At 39.6% G+C, this 18,015-nt stretch overlaps 1 protein-coding gene across 1 annotated transcript in view; it reads left to right on the top strand.

Moving 5' to 3' along the window:
- Positions 1-18,015, top strand: part of Rxfp1 (relaxin family peptide receptor 1) — an 85,327-nt gene that overhangs the window by 55,586 nt on the left and 11,726 nt on the right. Inside the window, exons 10-15 of the mRNA XM_059266523.1 lie at positions 651-722; positions 2,297-2,368; positions 7,328-7,399; positions 8,839-8,910; positions 10,194-10,265; positions 14,144-14,373. Coding sequence (XP_059122506.1) covers positions 651-722; positions 2,297-2,368; positions 7,328-7,399; positions 8,839-8,910; positions 10,194-10,265; positions 14,144-14,373 — 590 coding nt within the window. The remainder of the gene's footprint in view (positions 1-650; positions 723-2,296; positions 2,369-7,327; positions 7,400-8,838; positions 8,911-10,193; positions 10,266-14,143; positions 14,374-18,015) is intronic.

The raw sequence follows: 18,015 nt of genomic DNA, 5'->3' as shown, positions 1-18,015 counted from the left end.
AGATTGTTTTTAGATATTTATGTATGTATATATACGTGCCTGTATGTATACATATGTAAAAATAATAATCAAAGAAAAAGAGTCCAGGCATTTGAGAGGGAGTAAGTAAGGATGGGAGAGATTAGAGGAGGAAAATGGCATAATTATATTTTAATTAAATTTTTTAATTATTAAGATACATAAAGGAATGAATATTGTCTGCACAGCCACAGCCTCTGTAGCCTAATTGGATCCTATAGCTTCATTTCTGCTGATGGAAGCACCTTGCCCCTCTGGACAAATGTTTAATTTGCTTGACTACTAAATATCTGTAAATAAATTAGATATTTCTCTTTTTCTTCAATTTCTTGAAATAATAATATCCATGTCACTGTGGACACATGATAAAGATATGACTCAAAACATTCTTACTCCTTGGTACTGGGAATTGAACCCAGGACCTCACATTACTTTTACTAATGATATAGAAGACAGACAATAATACTACATGTATATAGCATATATATATACTATATATGTAAATTCAACTGCTGTACAAATGATTGTAAACAGAATGTAAGGAAAGATATTTTATAGATAGAAGGTAATCCTTAGCCAATTTATTTCCGTCTACGAATTTAATTTGATTGTGTTTCCTTTTTATGTTCTAGGGACTTTGAAGGCAACCATATTCATAATTTAAGAAATTTGACTTTTATTTCCTGCAATAATTTAACTGTTTTGTAAGTACTATCTTTTTTTAAGTAATGTCGACTCTTCTTACAAACCAAATGAATTTTTTTTTTTTGAGCTGAGGATCGAACCCAGGGCCTTGCGCTTACTAGGCAAGGACGCTACCACTGAGCTAAATCCCCAACCCCAAATGAATCTTTTAAGTGGGTAGAACCTGGCCTGAGAATGTGCAGAGGTAGGCAGGTGTGACTCCTTTCCTTATCTGTGTGTGTGTGTGTGTGTGTGTGTGTGTGTGTACCCCCAAGTCACACATGCACACCCTGCCTGTGAGTGGAGTCCCCTCAGACTCATAAAGACAAACAGTACACGCTTTTTCTCATAAATGGAATCTAAATTGCATTTGTGAAGTGCGTGCGTGCGTGCGTGCGTGCGTGCATGCATGCGTGTGTGTGTGTGTGTGTGTGTGTGTGTGTGTGTGTGTTATGAAAATAGGAAGGGGACCACAGGGCGGAGGAGGAAGAGATCTTAAGGGGATGGGGAGAAGAGCAAAGACAGTAATAGCACACACGTGACAAAGCAAAATGAAGGACCATTTGTGCAGAGGAGAGGAACAAGCAAGAGTGAGGCAAATGGATGGAGGAGGACAGGGGTCACGGTGTGAAGAAAAATAGAGTATTATGGCATGTGTGCATAAAAATGCCATAATGAATCCCATTATCCTATATGCTAAGCTAAAAAGTTTTTAAATAAAAGAGTAGATTCAAAAACAACTGGAAGCCCTTTGAAATTTCCCAAATTAATTATTTATGCTAATAGACAACACAGACATCAGTGAAGAGGGGATAGGATGTGGATCAGCAGTACAGCAAGTGCCCAGAATGTATTGTATGAGATCCTCTCTCTCTCTCTCTCTCTCTCTCTCTCTCTCTCTCTCTCTCTCTCTCTCTTTTACACACACACACACACACACACACACACACACACACACATACACACAAGCAGTCAAGAACAAGTACTACAGTCTAACATATTTCCAAATTAAAGAGACGTTGAATGGGTCCATTCAGACCATTCTTTCTTAGGCAGCTCCGTCCTAATTCTATCCACTAGCAAATAAGAGCTCTGTGGAGCATGGAGCCTTTTGTTAGACAGACACACTTTGCAGACTGAGGAGATAAGTCTAAAACAATTCCTATTCTCATAGCTGCAAGAAATTCAGTTTTTGTTCAGAAGAGGTGAGGATTCCCTATTCCTTTCAAAGTCCTTCTTCATTTCTAATTACAAATCTAAATTACATTTTTGTATTGTCCCTGTTAAAAGATTTATGAAATTTAGGAATAAAATCGAATTGAAGCTGGGTATGGTGGCACACACCTATAATTGCAACACTCAAGAGACTGATGCAGAAAAGTCAGACGTGAGTTTGAGGCCAGCCATGGCTGCATAGTTGAGACTGTGTTTTTAAAATAAATAAATTGAATAATATCATACTATTCAAAACATTCTGATATGAAAATGCACTCTATATTCATTATCTTTATGATTTCTTTGTAGGAGTTACATTTAGTAATCCATGTGATAATTGTGTTGACATGTTAACATGTGCTTTTCTTTTTACTTTCAGGGTAATGAGGAAAAACAAAATTAATCACTTAAATGAGCATGCATTTACACACCTCCAGAAACTAGATGAATTGTAAGTTTAACTAAGTGTATATTTAGAATGTTCTTTTCCAGTTTTACTTTGTATTACTTATATATATGATGTTGATATATTTAAGAAATATTAATTTCTTCTTTCCAAACAGTATTTATATGTAACATGGGTCACAAAACAATTCAGATACCTTACAAAAGTAAATATAAAATAAAATGTGAAATAAATACTTGAGATAAGTTAGAAAAAGGAAACATAGCTTTAGACAAAAAGTAAGACCAGGGTAGAATTCATATGTAGAATATAACCTACATTGTTCTGTTTTATTGCTTCAAGGGGGCAGAATATCTGTCATTAAGTTTCCCAGAGGGCTCAGACTGAGGAACCACAAGACTCAAAGATATAATTCTTCTGAAGCTGACGATGAAGGGTTATCCTGGACCCATAAGGAAATACAGCACTGCCATGGATAAGATTCCTATCCACAGTGATGGAAGAGAGAGATACATTCAAAATATTTTAATGCCCCCTTTAAATGCCAATAGCACAATTACAAAGCCGTCCAAGAAATTATATGATGAACCTAAAGCCTTATGATGATTGGTGGTCAGAATAAGATAATATGAGCCATCAGTGAACCCCTCAGATCATTGTCTGTTTTAGTCTGGAATAACCTGTAGTGGATGTGGTTACATGTTTTGACAATTATCTAGGCCAAACACTGAGTTACTGAGTCTTTCTTACAAAAATTAAAGCATGCAGAGGCCTAAGAGAACAGTTAGAAATACATATTGCTCTTCCAGAGGACTGGAGTTCAGTTTCCAGCATCTCCTTTGGACAGCTCACAACCATCTGTATCTTCAGCTCCAAGGGGGATCTGACAACCTCTTCTGACTCTAAAGTCTGAAAGCACCTGCACATATCTGTGCAGAGAGAGAGAGAGAGAGAGAGAGAGAGAGAGAGAGAGAGAGAGAGAGAGAGAGAATAAAATCATTTTCAAAAAATTAAAGAATTAAGCAGGCAGGGGTGGTACACACCTTTAATCCCAACACTTGGGAGGCAGAGGCAGGCGGGTTTCTGAGTTCAAGGCCAGCCTGATCTACAGAGCAAGTTGCAGGACAGCCAGGGCTACACAAAGAAACCCTGTCTCAAAAAAAATTAAAGAATTCAGATAGAATGTTAGGGACAGTGTTAGATAGCTTCCTTGTACATAGGCAGGTAAAGGGAATGTGGTAAACAGAAAGCTTATCAGGAAACAGTCCTATAGCATACGGGCCACTGAAAACTCCAAACTTCTTCTGTAATGAGTAGCTTAAAACATTTTTTATATAGATCTTTATTATTTTATGTTTATTGGTGTTTTGCCCACATGTATGTCTTTGCACCATGTTGAAGCTTGGTGCCTGGAGAGGCCAGATGAGGGTATCTGATCCCCAGAAACTAGAGTTACAGACAGGTGTGAGCTGCCATGTGGGTGCTGGGAATTGAACCTGGGTCCTCTGGAAGAGCAGTCAGTGCTCTTAACCACTGAGCCATCTCTCCAGCCCACTTGAAACATTTTTGATATGCACTACCAATCATTCACTAAATGTACACCTAACTCTCAATAGATCATTAGACCTGGGCCCTGTGATGAGAAGTCCTGGTACATGACAATCAAATCTTATCATCAGTGCATAGGAAATCACTCTCAATAACAGGGAGAAATGTGGCAAGATGACCCAAAGACACTGTCTAGCCATTAAAACAAAAGTTAGTGATCCATATTGTTCTAATTTTATCCCACTAGAAATCACCACCTAAATATCAGAGGACAGTTCCCGCAAGTCATAATCAACAGTGGCCTCAGGTGCAGACTGCATTCGTAACCAGTAGTGATCATGGACTACACACAGCCTCAATGCAGAACCAGAGTCTGTCTAGGCTCATAGACAATGGGGAGAGTGAGCAATGTTGCTGGAGAATTTCTCTCCAGCTCCCGCCACCAAGTCCTGCCAGTCCCAGAGCCCACTTATAAAATAAACACACAGACTCTTACATTATTTAAACTGCTTGGCCATTAGCTCAGGCCTGTTATTGTCTAGCTCTTACTCTTATATTTAGCCCATTTCTATTAATCTTTACTTTGCCACATGGCTCATGGCTTACTGGTACCTCACATCTTCCTTGTCCTGATGGCGGCTGGCAGTGTCCCTCTCAGCCTTCCACTTCCCAGAATTCTTTTCCTTGTCCCGCCTATACTTCCTGCCTAGCCAATGGCCAATCAGTGATTTATTTACTGACCAATCAGCAACACACTTGACATACAGACCATCCCACAGCACTTCCCCTTAAGTGCTGTGGATATCGCTATATGTAAATAAACTCTGATTGGCCAATAGCCAGACAGGAAGTATAGGCGGGACTAACAGAGAAGAGAATTGAGGGAACAGGAAGGGAAGAGAGAGACTGCCTGGAGCCGCCGCCAGGAGAAGGAAGATGTAAGGTACCAGTAAGCCATGAGCCATGTGGCAAAGTAAAGATTAATAGAAATGGGCTAAATATAAGAGTAAGAGCTAGACAGTGACAGGCCTGAGCTAATGGCCAAGCAGTTTAAATAATGTAAGAGTCTGTGTGTTTATTTTATAAGTGGGCTCTGGGACTGGCGGGGCTTGGTGGCGGGAGCTGGAGAGAAATTCTCCAGCTACAGAGCAAGGTTGATAATTAGCTCTGCCTAAAGCCTGCCTAATTCCATGGCAAACACTTGCCTGAAAACTCAGATCTACAAGGTTAAAACTAGCCTGTTCTCTAAGAGGTAATGATTGTCAGATGGGTCTAAATTTAAACTCTAGTTTGAAGGAGGGCTGAGTACACTGTGCTAGGCAAACCTTGGCAGCAAACAGCATACCCTTGTCATAGAAATCCTTATGTAGTTCCTGGTACAGAGAATTGAAGAGCTCAAGAGGGCAGAAGGAAAGGACTACAATAATCAAGAGGAAGCCCCATACAGAGCATCACACTGGAGCTCTAGAACGTGTGTAGGCTGTAGGGAAGCATCTGAGGAGACAGCAGTAGGAAGTGACATTAGAAACGTATGTCACTACTTCAAGACATCTTATATCATGCTAAGCAGTTTTGAATTTGTCACCTAGGCCACTGTAAACTATGGAAGGGATTTCTGAAGGATGAAAATTGTACAGATTCCTTTGCCAAATCAGAACAATGCATCTTCATAGATGATTCACCCATGACTGTGTAAATCACAAAGACAGCCATGAAATTCAGTATATGCATGTACAGTTTGAAAAGAAGGCACTTACAATGACAATGTTGATTGTATTTGTCAGATTGGATCGGCTATTTCTTTTTAGCATCAAAAACTCAATGAAGCTAGGCATAGTGGGACACACTTATAATCCTTGAACTCAGGAGGTAGAGAATCATGATCTCAAGGTCAACCTAGACTACATCATAAGACCCTGGGGGGGGGGAGAGAGAGAGAGAGAGAGAGAGAGAGAGAGAGAGAGAGAGAGAGAGAGAGAGAGAGAGAGAAAGGGAGGAGAGAGCCTCAATCACCCTATCAGGGCTGGAGAGATGGCTCATTGGTTAGGACATTCACTGCTCTTGCTGAAGACCCCAGTTCAGTTCCCAGCACCCTGTCAGTGGCTTATAAGGACCTGTAACTCCATCTCTGAGGGGATCTGACAATCTGGTCTCCTCAAGCTCTTCCACTCTTGTACACTTAGCCACACACAGACACAAGTACATGTAGGCAGATTTTTCTGTCCTGCCAGCCAATTCCCAAATAACCACACAGAGACTTATTATTAATTTAGAGAATGATAAAAATAAAAATCTGGGGCTGGAGAGATGGCTCAGAGGTTAAGAGCACTGGCTGCTCTTCCAGAGGTTCTAAGTTCGGTTCCCAGCAACCACATGGTGGCTCACAACCATCTATGATGAGATCTAGTGCCCTCTTCTGGCCTGCAGACATACATGCAGGCAGAACACTGTATACGTAATAAATAAATAAATTTTTAAAAAATATAAATAAATAAATAAAAATCAGAAAAACATCATCCTGCCTTTCAAGGTTGATTAGCCAACTGACATTGGTGACAACATATCTTTTCTCCTGCCTATCCCCCTGGAGGTGGATGAGAGAAGTTACATTTTCTGTTTTAATTCACAATCCCCTAACTCAGGCTCACTGAGACATTTTCTTGTTTAAAAGAAATTGGAGCCTTTCTCATGAAATCTGCCACTGGCAAAATTTCACAGCCACTGCTGCTGAAATCCCCTTATATCTCCAAGGTGACATCATGTTAGGCATCTCCCTCTGCACATGTATGTCCTGCCCAAGAGAGTATGAGCCTGTGTGTCTCTCAGAAAGAAACTTGAACCTCAAATGACATGCTTTGAGGTAATCATAACAAACTTGGGCAAAAGAAAATCCAGGGCCTCAAATCATGTTCTTACTCAAACACAAAGAGAGAGAGGGAAGAGAAAAGATGACGGGACATCATGCAGACCTTAAATGAAAATTAATATGTCAAAGCCAGATTAAATACCATCAATGATTTGTCTCCAAGGAAACATGATATGGAACTTTAAAAAAATTGAAGGAGGAGGAGCTTTGGTAGCCCATGCTGGCTTTGAACACACTCAATTATAATGGAGGATGTCCAGTAACTTCTGATTCTCCTGCTTCTCCTTCCCAAATGTTGGGATTATGGGTGTGTATCACCATGCCTGGTTCTGGATAAAATATTATGTGTCCCTATTTCACTCCCTCTTTAAAGCCTCTTGACTTCCTGGGCCTGGAGTAGTAGGGCACATGCTGAGCAGGAACTAGGCAGTGACTTCAATCCCCACCCTAAGGAGACACTTACTTCTTGGTATTTATCACAACTCACCAATGGCGCTGTTGGAAAGTTGTAAATAGTTTCCTAATGAATTTTCTACCAATGAATGAAGTCTTCAGAAAACGGTGTGACATGCTTGCAATTGTTTCCCTAGGGATTTGGGAAGTAATAGGATTGAAAATCTTCCACCAAACATATTTAAGGACCTGAAGGAGCTGTCGCAATTGTAAGTCATTAGCTTGCCACTTCCTTTCTTGATCTTATTTTTTTAATTGTGGTAAAGTATACATAGCAATGAAGCATCCATCTGTTTCTGTACCGTTGGATTACATCAAGATCTTCCACATTGTTGTTCAGCTCTCACAACGTCTGCCCCCACAGGTTTTTACTTCTTACAAAGCTGAAACCCTGTAACCATCCAGTTACTAACTCCACCTTTGCCCTGCCCCAGCCCTGGCAACCGCCATTGTACTTGCTCTCTCCTGGGCATAGTTGCCATTTTATTCCTATAGTTTCTTCTAGTTTGATAGCTTTACATGTAAGCATGTGATCCATTTGAGTACACGGTACAGAAGGGTCTAATTCTATTCCTTTGCATGAGGATATCTAATTTTCCTATCACTGTTTGTTGAAAAGATTGTCCTTTCCTTATTGAATGCCTTTGGCACCTGTATCTAAAGTTATCTGATTATGTCTGAGTGGGGCTGTTCCGGGGCTCTATAGTTGATTCCTTTGGTCTACATAGCTGCAGATTATTGTGCAAACCCTAACTTTCTTGTTCTTCTTTCAAGATTGTTTTTACTATTTGTGTTCCTTTAATGTCTTACATGAGTTCATAAACTTTAATAGGGACTGAGTTTTCCAATGCCACAAACAAGACTATCTTTCCTTTTATTGGTATTGATCTGGTGCATCTTCTGCTGCTATAACAGCATACCACAGCCTGGCTCATTTTTAAGCAATATAATTTTGTGTGGCTCCTGTTCTTGAGGTTCAGAAGTTCAAAAGTCAAGGCCAAGTCCAGTGAAGTTTAATGTCATCCTCAGCTATACCTTGTCTCTAATAAAAATTAGCATTTTTCTGAACACTAATTCTGAATGTGCTTTATATATCTGCTGGTCACTTGTGTGTCTTCTTTTGAGAAACATATGTTCAGATTCTTTGCTTATTTCTCAATCAGATTATTTGTCTTTTTACAATTGCATTGAGCTCCTTATATCTTTGTAGATATTAATTCATTACCAGATATATGCTTTGCAGGGGTAGGGATCTGGCTCAGTGGCAGAGTGTGTCCTTACCATCCCTAGAGCAAAACAAAGAAGTGGAGGAAAGGAGAGAAGGCTTTGCAAACCGTTTCTTCCATGCTGAAGACTTCTTTTATGGTGTGAAGAAGCTTTTTAGTTTAATGTGGTCCTCTTTGTCTCTTGTTGCGTTACTGTCTGCATTTTGGAAGTCCCATCCAGGCTTTTCCTGTCTGAGCTTTGGAAGTCACTGCCAGGCCAATGTCATGGAAATCTTCCTCTATGGTCTCATGTCTTCCATTTGAATCTTCAATATACTTTGAGCTGTACTATTTTTTGGTAAATGTTTCAAATCCATTCAAAGTCAACAAATAAATTCCCGTGACCTAAGCACAATAACTTATTGCTGTCTTCTTTCAAACAGGAATATTTCCTATAATCCAATCCAGAAAATTCAAGTAAATCAATTTGATTATCTTAGCAAACTCAAGTCTCTGTAAGTATATTCATATACAGTTTTGCTTCAATACTAATAACATATGTGTTTCATGTCTTTTAGTTATGTTTTATTTCCAGCTCCACAAAAATATGAGTCCTTGGCTGACTATAAACAGATAGTTATTACTTCTACCTCAAGCATTAATAAGCTAAAAATTAAATGATAATGAATCTCTACATCTCTCTCTGTCACCAGGATCTTATACTGAGTTGTGCATTTACACTCTCTGAATGTATGGGGCATATTCATTGCTCCATTAATTCTTTTTTCTTTGTGGGGGGGCTTCAAGACAGGGTTTCTTTGTGTGTAGCTCTGGCTGTCCCAGAACTCACTGTGTAGATCAGGCTGGCCTTGCACTCACAGAGATCCACCTGCCTCTGCTTCCTGAGTGCTGGCATTAAAGGCATGCACCACCACCTCCCGGCACTCCATTAATTCTTAGTACTTAAGATTTTCTATAGGCATAAGTCCCAGTTTGTGTCTCCGTTTCTGTAATAAAACAATCTTAAAAACAACTTGAGGAGAAAAGAGTTTATTTGGCTTATAGGTTACAGTTCATTGAGAAGAGCCAAGGCAGGAACTCGGGGCTTAAAGCAGAAACAATGGAGGAAGGCTGTGTGCTGGCTTGCTTCACCTGGCTCTCTCTACAGGCTTTCTTAAACAGCCCAGAGCCACCTTCCTAGGGATGGTACCGCCCACAGTGGGCTGGGCCCTCTCACATCAATCATTAATCAAGAAAATGCGAGATACACACTGGCCAAAATGATGGAGGCAATTTCATCAACTGAGGTTCCCTCTTCTGAAGTATGTAAAATTGAAAACCAAGATTAACATCCTTACCCTAAAATGGAATTTTCTACACTTATATAAATCATGCCTCCCACAAGACAAAAAAGACAATTCTATTAATGTCTAAGAATTGTCTTTAAAAGATAAGCCTCAGTTAATCTTATTTAACTATTCTACAGTAAAATAGCACTTTATTAGAAAAAAGTATGACTTCATTAAAATGTCTAGAATATAATGTATATACACTTACTCTATAATATTCATGAAATAGTTAGCATGAATTAGGCATTATATCATGAACTGTGAATATTTTAAAAACCAAGATATACATGTCTCTAAACTGAAGAAATGTTTAGGTAGGCTGAGTCTGAGCATTATATTTAAAATAATGTTAACTTAAACCATTTTACTACATTGTCCTTCACAAAAATAATTATTTTATTATGCTGCGGATAACATATGTTCTCTTGACTATTACTTGGTATTTTTAGCAGCCTAGAAGGAATTGAGATTACGAATATCCAACAAAGGATGTTTAGACCTCTCGTGAATCTCTCTCACATGTAAGTAGATGTTTTCTTGTTGTTCACCTTGATTTTAAGCTTTATGTCCCCACATGTATTATGAGAACACACCCATACTAAATGCAAATGAAAGATTAATAATCTCTACTAATTTACCTCTGTATGCTTAGTATTTGTGTCCCTCTTCCATATTGTATGTTGCAATGTTAACCCCATAGTGATGGTATTATTAAAACGTAAAGCCTTGAAAAAGTGATTAGCTCCTGTGGGCAGAGCCTTCATGAACAGCATTAGTGTCTTTTTAAAACAGAACTGAAAACCAGGGGTGGTGGTGCATACCTTCAGTCCCAACGCTTGGGAGGCAGAGACAGGTAGATCTCTGAGTTTGGAGCCAGCCTGGTCTATAAGGAGAGGTCTAACCTAGTCAGAGCTTCATAGTGAGACCCTATCTCAAAATTAAAATAAATTTGAGAAAAACTGGAGCTGGTGAATCATAGCTCTGGGTTTGATGGATTCCCAGCAAGTGGCCGGAGGAAGGGAGAGGGGGAGGCATGCTGGAGAGATAGCTCAGTTGGGGAGAGTGTTATGAAGGTGTGAGGACCTGAGTTCACCAGCACCTATGTACACCTAGAACCATGTGAGCCTGTAACCACAGTATTTGAGGTGTCAGAGCCGAAAGATCGCTGGGGCTCGCTAGGTGACCAGCCCAGCTCTGGTTTCAGTGACAGGGTTTGTCTTGGGGGAATAATAAGGAGAGTAACAGAGGGAAACTTCCTAACTTCTCCTTAGGTCTCTACTATGAATGTACGCACAAAAGAAAGAGAAAATGAGAAAATTGAAAGTATCAAACTTTAGGAAAGGAACATGAGGAAGGAAGGAAGGAAGGAAGGAAGGAAGGAAGGAAGGAAGGAAGGAAGGAAGGAAGGAAGGAAGGATCTCTTCTGTGCCATCCACCCTGTGAGGACACAGTAAGAACGTTTCAGGAAGCAGCATTTCACTAGACACCTAATCTGCTGGCTCCATGACCTTGAGCTCTCCAGCATGGAGAACTGAGAAGTAAATTCTCATTGTTCAAGCTCCCAGGCTATAGGGTTTTTCAGCAGGCTAAATAGTATTGGTGAAATTATTATGGCCACTCCACGCAGTTAAAAGGAGATTTATTTAATGGCGTAACTTACAAGTTAAGGGATAGGTAGGCCGCGGGGTCTGGGGAAGGTGTATCGCAGTCCAGCGGTGTTCTCTGGAGCTCTGCTTGGCCCACCTTCACCGTCCAAGGTCCCTGAACTGAGCGAGTGCACTGCCCATCCAGATCTCAGGTCTCCAGGCGCCTCCCTTGGCCCCGCCTTGTAGGCGTGACAGTTGCCGAAGTCTCAATGGGGGTTGGAACTTCCAGATCAAAGCTGGAATGGCTACCCACTACAAAATAGTCTCGGACATCAGTAGTCAAAAATTAACTCTAAAAGTTTCGAATTAGATGGATGGATTTTAGTTTTCCACATTCTGATAAAATTTTATGGAAAAATTTTCAAATACCAAAAAACACAAATGTGAGAGGGGTCTACTCAGTCTTTCAAGACACTCTCATCTCTGATATCATTCACAGATGCTGATTTTACCTAACAAGCTAGTAATGTGTACATTTTATATAAGTGTCGTGAGATGAAAAAACAAGAATGTATATAAGCAACATAAAACAATTACACACAGGGCTGGGGAAATGGCTCAGCAGGTTAAAATGCCTGAGTTCAGATCCTTGGGACCCAAGTAAAAGAAAAAGTGGCATGTATCTGTGACCTCAGCACTCCTCCAGTGAGCTAGGAGGCAGGGACAGGAGGATCCACCCTGAAGCCTGCAAGCCAGATAACCTGGAATATGAAATGCAGCAACAACCAACAAGACAGATTGTGCCTCAGAAGCAAGGTGGGAGGTCAGGACCAACAGCCGAAGCCATTCTCTCTCACCCACACATACATCATGGCACACATGGGTCTTCACTTAGTCAGGTATAGACACACATCTCACACACAACACACATACACATATACATATGTATAAATTTGTAGTAATTATTTATTTCTACTTTTTAAGTATTTCTACATATAATATATATCTATATGTAATATATAAACACATATTTTTTAAATTAGAAATAAATAGTTGCTACAAATTAATGAAGGTAGGAGAACTCTTCTCCAGCGATAATTGTCCCACATGTCAGAGTGTGATTGGAGCTAGTGCATGGATGAAATGGTACCTTTGCAAATTCTATACAGTGTGTCTTGTTTTGCATTAATTATAAGCTTTATACATATTTTGAGTTGACGGTCATAGCAAGTTCTAGACTGCTCTTTACACTGTGGTAATTCTCAATGATTTAGAAATGCCTTGTCATCCGCACTGCAACCTTTCTTGTACTATAAGTCCAGCACAGGCCACTGTTTCTGTTCCTATGATTTCTCAGAGACAAGACTTTTATAAGCTCCTTTGCTTGCTCTCAACATGACAGTCTGACCAAGAAAAACTGAGTATATTTGAAGAAACTGATGTAGCTCACAAAATCTAGAAATAACTAAAAGGAGAGCCTGAATTGGGCAGGTATCGTGGGAACGAGAGTTGAACAGTGCTCTAAGTCAAACCCGGCTGAAAGAAGCCATTCACACGCCATCAACAAGGCTCAAGGTTCCTTGTCTGCTATTTGCCTACCCTGGGCTAAGGGAGGGTCTCCACTGTATGTCTACCATGAGTCCTGTGGCTGGAGGATGGCTTCCCTCAGGGGAAATCAAGACACTATTGCTAAAAGATAAGTCTATGCTAAGCAGCCAAACTAGCGAACAAGTATCTGCTGGAGTTCTGTTAATGAAAGCAGTTCATCCCCAGACACTTAAAACAAAAAGAAACGTCATGTCCTTCCTTATATTCTGCTCTGCCCCAGCACAGCTCACAGAGAAATGCAAACAACCAGGTGGACATATCAGCAATGACCTTGCCTTGGGGAAGACACACAATGACCATCTGCCTTGTATCATTTACTACTGTAACTTTTTATACTATAGAGATAATTTCTATTTTTTTTTTTTTTTTTGCCACCACTCTTGGCCTGTGAGGCAGACTGACACAGTCTGAATTCTAGTCCCTACTATTACTAGAAAATTTCCTACTAAATAATTTTCCTGCATTGAAGATTTATCTCCTACTGTGGTGATGCTAACACTGATCTCACAGAGTTCATTAGAGAATTTATTTCCGATGTCTGAAAAAATGCCCATAAGTGGTGCTGGTGTTGCTGCCAACAGAACAGGAATTCTTGGTTATCCAGGTGATGTCTTTATCCAAGTGGGTTTCTGTACATGAAATAACTTACTCAACATTTAATTCTTCATTGTGTTTCAGAATCTAGTGTGAGTGACAGATAGGCTTAGAAGTTACTGATCATAATGTAATATTATTATATTATAACTTCTGTAACAGCAAAGCGATGGATGCAGCAAGGAGAAAGCATTTAATTTTTCCCCCAAGAGCCAGGCAGTGGTTAAAAGGCAAGCTATGGTTATAAGAGTTTTATAACCATGTGTTTATATGGACTGAATTCTGGGATCTGCCACTGAAATCTTCTTTGGATAAATTCCTTCTCATGTTCACAAGCTAGCCAATTATGCAAATTCTAAGACATGTCTAACACGTATTCATTGTACTTGTTTTAAGTTCTTATCCACACATCCTTTTACTGTAAAGTTAAGTGGATAAGAATTAAATTTTGAACTTCAGAATCATGGGGGATCAGTAAGGAATGTTTTCTATTCCACCAAGTCTTATATGACCACATATATTCTACTGAGAAAATGTTGAAAACAAATATCGATGATGTTTGAGTTAATGTTAAGCATGTGCTATAATTTTGTCTTCTCTTGGTACACCAGCTATTTTAAGAAATTTCAGTACTGTGGCTATGCACCACATGTGCGCAGCTGCAAGCCCAACACGGATGGGATTTCCTCCCTTGAGAACCTCTTGGCAAGCATCATTCAGAGAGTCTTTGTCTGGGTTGTGTCTGCAGTTACCTGCTTTGGAAACATTTTTGTCATTTGTATGAGACCATACATCAGGTCTGAGAACAAGCTGCATGCCATGTCGATCATTTCTCTCTGCTGTGAGTATTTCCTGGTTAAAGAGGAACTAGGTTTGAAATGTGCAAAACTGTTGTTGCTATTAGAAAATAAATTCTGTGGGGCTGAAGAGATGGCTCGGTGGTTAAGAGCATATAGTGAGTGCTCTTCCAGAAGACCCAAGTTGGGTTCCCAGCACCCACATGTAGTGGATTACAACAGCTTGTAATTTTAGCTCCAGGGACTTCAACACCTCTGGCCTCCAAAGGTGGGTGCGAGCATGTGCACACACCCACATACACGCACAGATGTACATAAGCACAATAAAAATAAGAATAAAATCTTTTTAGAAAAAGAGAGAGAGAGGGAGAGAGAGGCTGAAGAGGCTGGAGAGATGAATCAGTAGTTAAGAGCGTACGTTGTTCTCACAAAGGACCCAGGTTCAGTTCCCAGAACCCACGTGGTAGTTCACAACTATCCATAACCCCACTTGCAGAGGATCCTCTTCTGACCTCTGTTGGCACCAGGCACCCACGTGATACACATTCTTACCTGCAAGAAAACAAGGCTATACTCATAAATAAATCTTTAAAAAATTTTCAGAGAAAAAATAAGTTTCATGCATGTTAGAATTATAAAATTTAAAACCTTCCTTCTTTTTGTTTATATGGTATTTCTGTATTTTCTACAATAAAAAAAATAGATCACTTTAGTTATAAGAAAGTTAGTTTTTAAACTAAGAAAGCTTAGGGCCCAGAAAAATGACTCAGGAGTTAAGAGTGTTTTGTTTTTTTGTTTGGTTTTTCGAGACAGGGTTTCTCTGTGTAGCTCTGCGCTTGGTACTCACTTGGTAGCCAAGCTGGCCTTGAACTCACAGAGATCCGCCTGGCTCTGCCTCCCAAGTGCTGGGATTAAAGGCATGTGCCACCACTACCCAGCTTGAGTGGTTATTTTATAACTGCTTGTAATTCCAGTTCTATGGGATCACGTGCTTTCATTCAGCCTCCACATATAAGGACAAACACACACACACACACACACACACACACACACACACACACACACACACACTATAGAATAAATAAACCTTTTTTAAAAAAAATCTAAACTGAACAAATGAAACTGTCAACTTCCCCTTCTGAATCAACTAAGCAAGGCGCCTATGAACTCAGAGACAGAGCAGCAAGCACAGAGCCTACATGGGTCTACACCAGGAACTCTACATATGTATTAGAGCTTAACTTAGCATTTTTATGAGACTCCTGACTGTGAAACAAGTGGGTCTCTGACTCTTGTGCCTGCTCTTGGAACTCTTTTCCTCCTGTCGGGTTGCCATGTCCAACTCAATATGATAGTTTGTTGTTTTGTTTTGTTGATTTTTCAAGACACAGTTTCTCTGTGTGTAACCCTGGCTCTGTAGACCAGGCTGGCCTCAAACCCTGAGATCCACCTGCCTCTGCCTCCCAAGTGCTGGGATTAAAGATCTGTGCCGCCATCACCTGCCCGGCTTGACATGATAGTTTTTGCTTCATCTTATTGTATTTTATTTGGTCATGTCTGGTTGTTACCTCTGAGAAGCCTGTTCTTTTCTAATGAGAGACAGAAAGGGAGTGGATCCTGATGGGAGGGGAGGTGAGGAGGAACTGGGAGGAGTAGAGGGAGGGGAAACTATAATCAGAATGTATTGTATGAGAAAAGAATCTATTTTCAATAAAAGAAAAAAGAAACTGTCACCTTTTATGGTCACATTTTCATACTCAGAACTGCGTTTGTCGCTTGGTTCGCATATTTAGTTAATAAACACTGATTTTACCACTCGTCATGTTTCTGGTCTCCGAGCTACTAGAATATTTTTCACTCGAAGCTTAAAATATATAAACATGGAAATGTTTCCAGGTAGTACTAATTTTTTAAGTTTTCAAAATGTGGTTGTAAATTATGTAAATGAGGATTACAAAGAAAATTTTTTTAAAAAAATTGGACTTCAGGAAGTCCCAAAGCCTAGTATGTATTTGTAGCCCCTCAACCAAGTAAAGCAGGCCCCCACACAATGTCCACCATTGCATGAGTGGCCACATTTACTATTCCAGACACTGTTCAAAGCCAGAGTCTAATTTGTTTTCATTGCAAGCTTTGCTATGTGAGAAACAGAACTCAACAAAATGTTTACAACTTTGTACGGTTAGCTAAAAAATTCTGAGTCAAGTTCAATTTCCCTACTTAAGGTGAGAGAATAACTACATTGTTTAAAAAATTAGGGTCAATGCTCACAAGAGAAAAATTAGTATACTCAAATGACATCTCACTGGGTATATTAGCCACATTTCAGCGCAGGCCCCATGCAGGAGTAGTTGGCCAACATAAAGCAAACTCAATGGTCTTTTGTATACCTTTGTCCCACATTGCTTTGTTTTGGCATTTTTTTGTTTTGTTGTTCTTTTGTTCATATATTTTGAGTTGTTTTGAGGTTTTTTGTGTGTTTCTTGTGGTTTTTGTTTCTTTAAAACAATTTTTAAAAAGGGTGTAGAGTTGGGATGGAGGGGAGTTAGGATCTGAGAGCAGTTGGGGGAAGGGAAAGCATGATTAGAATTTATTACATGAAAAAAATTTCAATTAAAAAAGCATTTCAAAAAAATTAGAGTCAGCTTTATGATTTCTACAAGATGTGATTTTAAGGACTTAGAATAAATATTTAAACAATCAAAAAAATTTCAATTTTTGCTTGAAAAGGAAATAATGTCAGAGCACATGATATATATTTATGAAAATGTCATAATGACCAAAATACCTTGAAATTATCAAAGAATTAATTAAAACATTAGTGTAATAAAAAGAAAATACATAATGAAAATCATCATTTTTATGTAATAAATACACACTAATTGAAAGAACATTTTTAAAAGGCAAAAATGCTAAAAAGTGTACACATTGAGTGCTAATTAATTTTGAACAGAAGAATCTCAAAAGAGACAGAAAAGTGTATATGGAAGAGAGAGTCAAGAACAAGCATCCTGCTTAGGTGAGCTCAGGTCACCAGCCCTCCTAATTGTGTTGGCTGCAAAGCCATTCATAATTATGTGTACCTCCTACGTTTGTAGACTTCAAAACTCACAGCCATTTTTCTATCCACAAAACTTCTGGATTAGTGTCTCCAAGTTTTGGGTGGTACTCTTAGCTTGCTGAGCTGGGAGAACTTCAGTGGGAGAGCTGAACCAAATAATGTCCTCCTCATCTAAGCCCCTGAATGTACAGCATAACAGACTTGATTTTATTTTGGTTTGATTTATACTGCCAAGTGATGGGGCTAGATGAGAGGATCTCCAGTCTCACAGACTGACACTGTAAGGAGGACAGAGAGATGGTTATAGTCTCCTCTTTTTAATGTTTTTTTATTTTTATTTTAATTTTTAAGTATGTGGATGTGTGTTCATGCATATGTGTGAGTTTCCAAGGAGGCCAGAGGCATCTGATTCCCTGGAGTTGGGTTGCAGGTAGCTGTAAGTTCATTGACATATACGCTGGGAGTCAAACTCAGGTCATCTGCAAGAGCAGTACCCGCTCCTGACTGTGGTTACAAAGAAAATGGATTAGTGGGTCCTCATGCCAGTGAGGGATTTGCTTGATGCTGGCAGTTGAAGCCAGGCCTTCATTCATGCTAAGCAAGCACTCTGCTGCCAAGCTACACA

This window comes from Peromyscus eremicus, chromosome 6 (assembly GCF_949786415.1).
Source record: "Peromyscus eremicus chromosome 6, PerEre_H2_v1, whole genome shotgun sequence".
NCBI classification, from domain to species: domain Eukaryota; kingdom Metazoa; phylum Chordata; class Mammalia; order Rodentia; family Cricetidae; genus Peromyscus; species Peromyscus eremicus.
The sequence above is the reverse complement of the archived record's forward strand: the minus strand, read 5'-3'. Positions and strand labels throughout refer to the sequence as shown.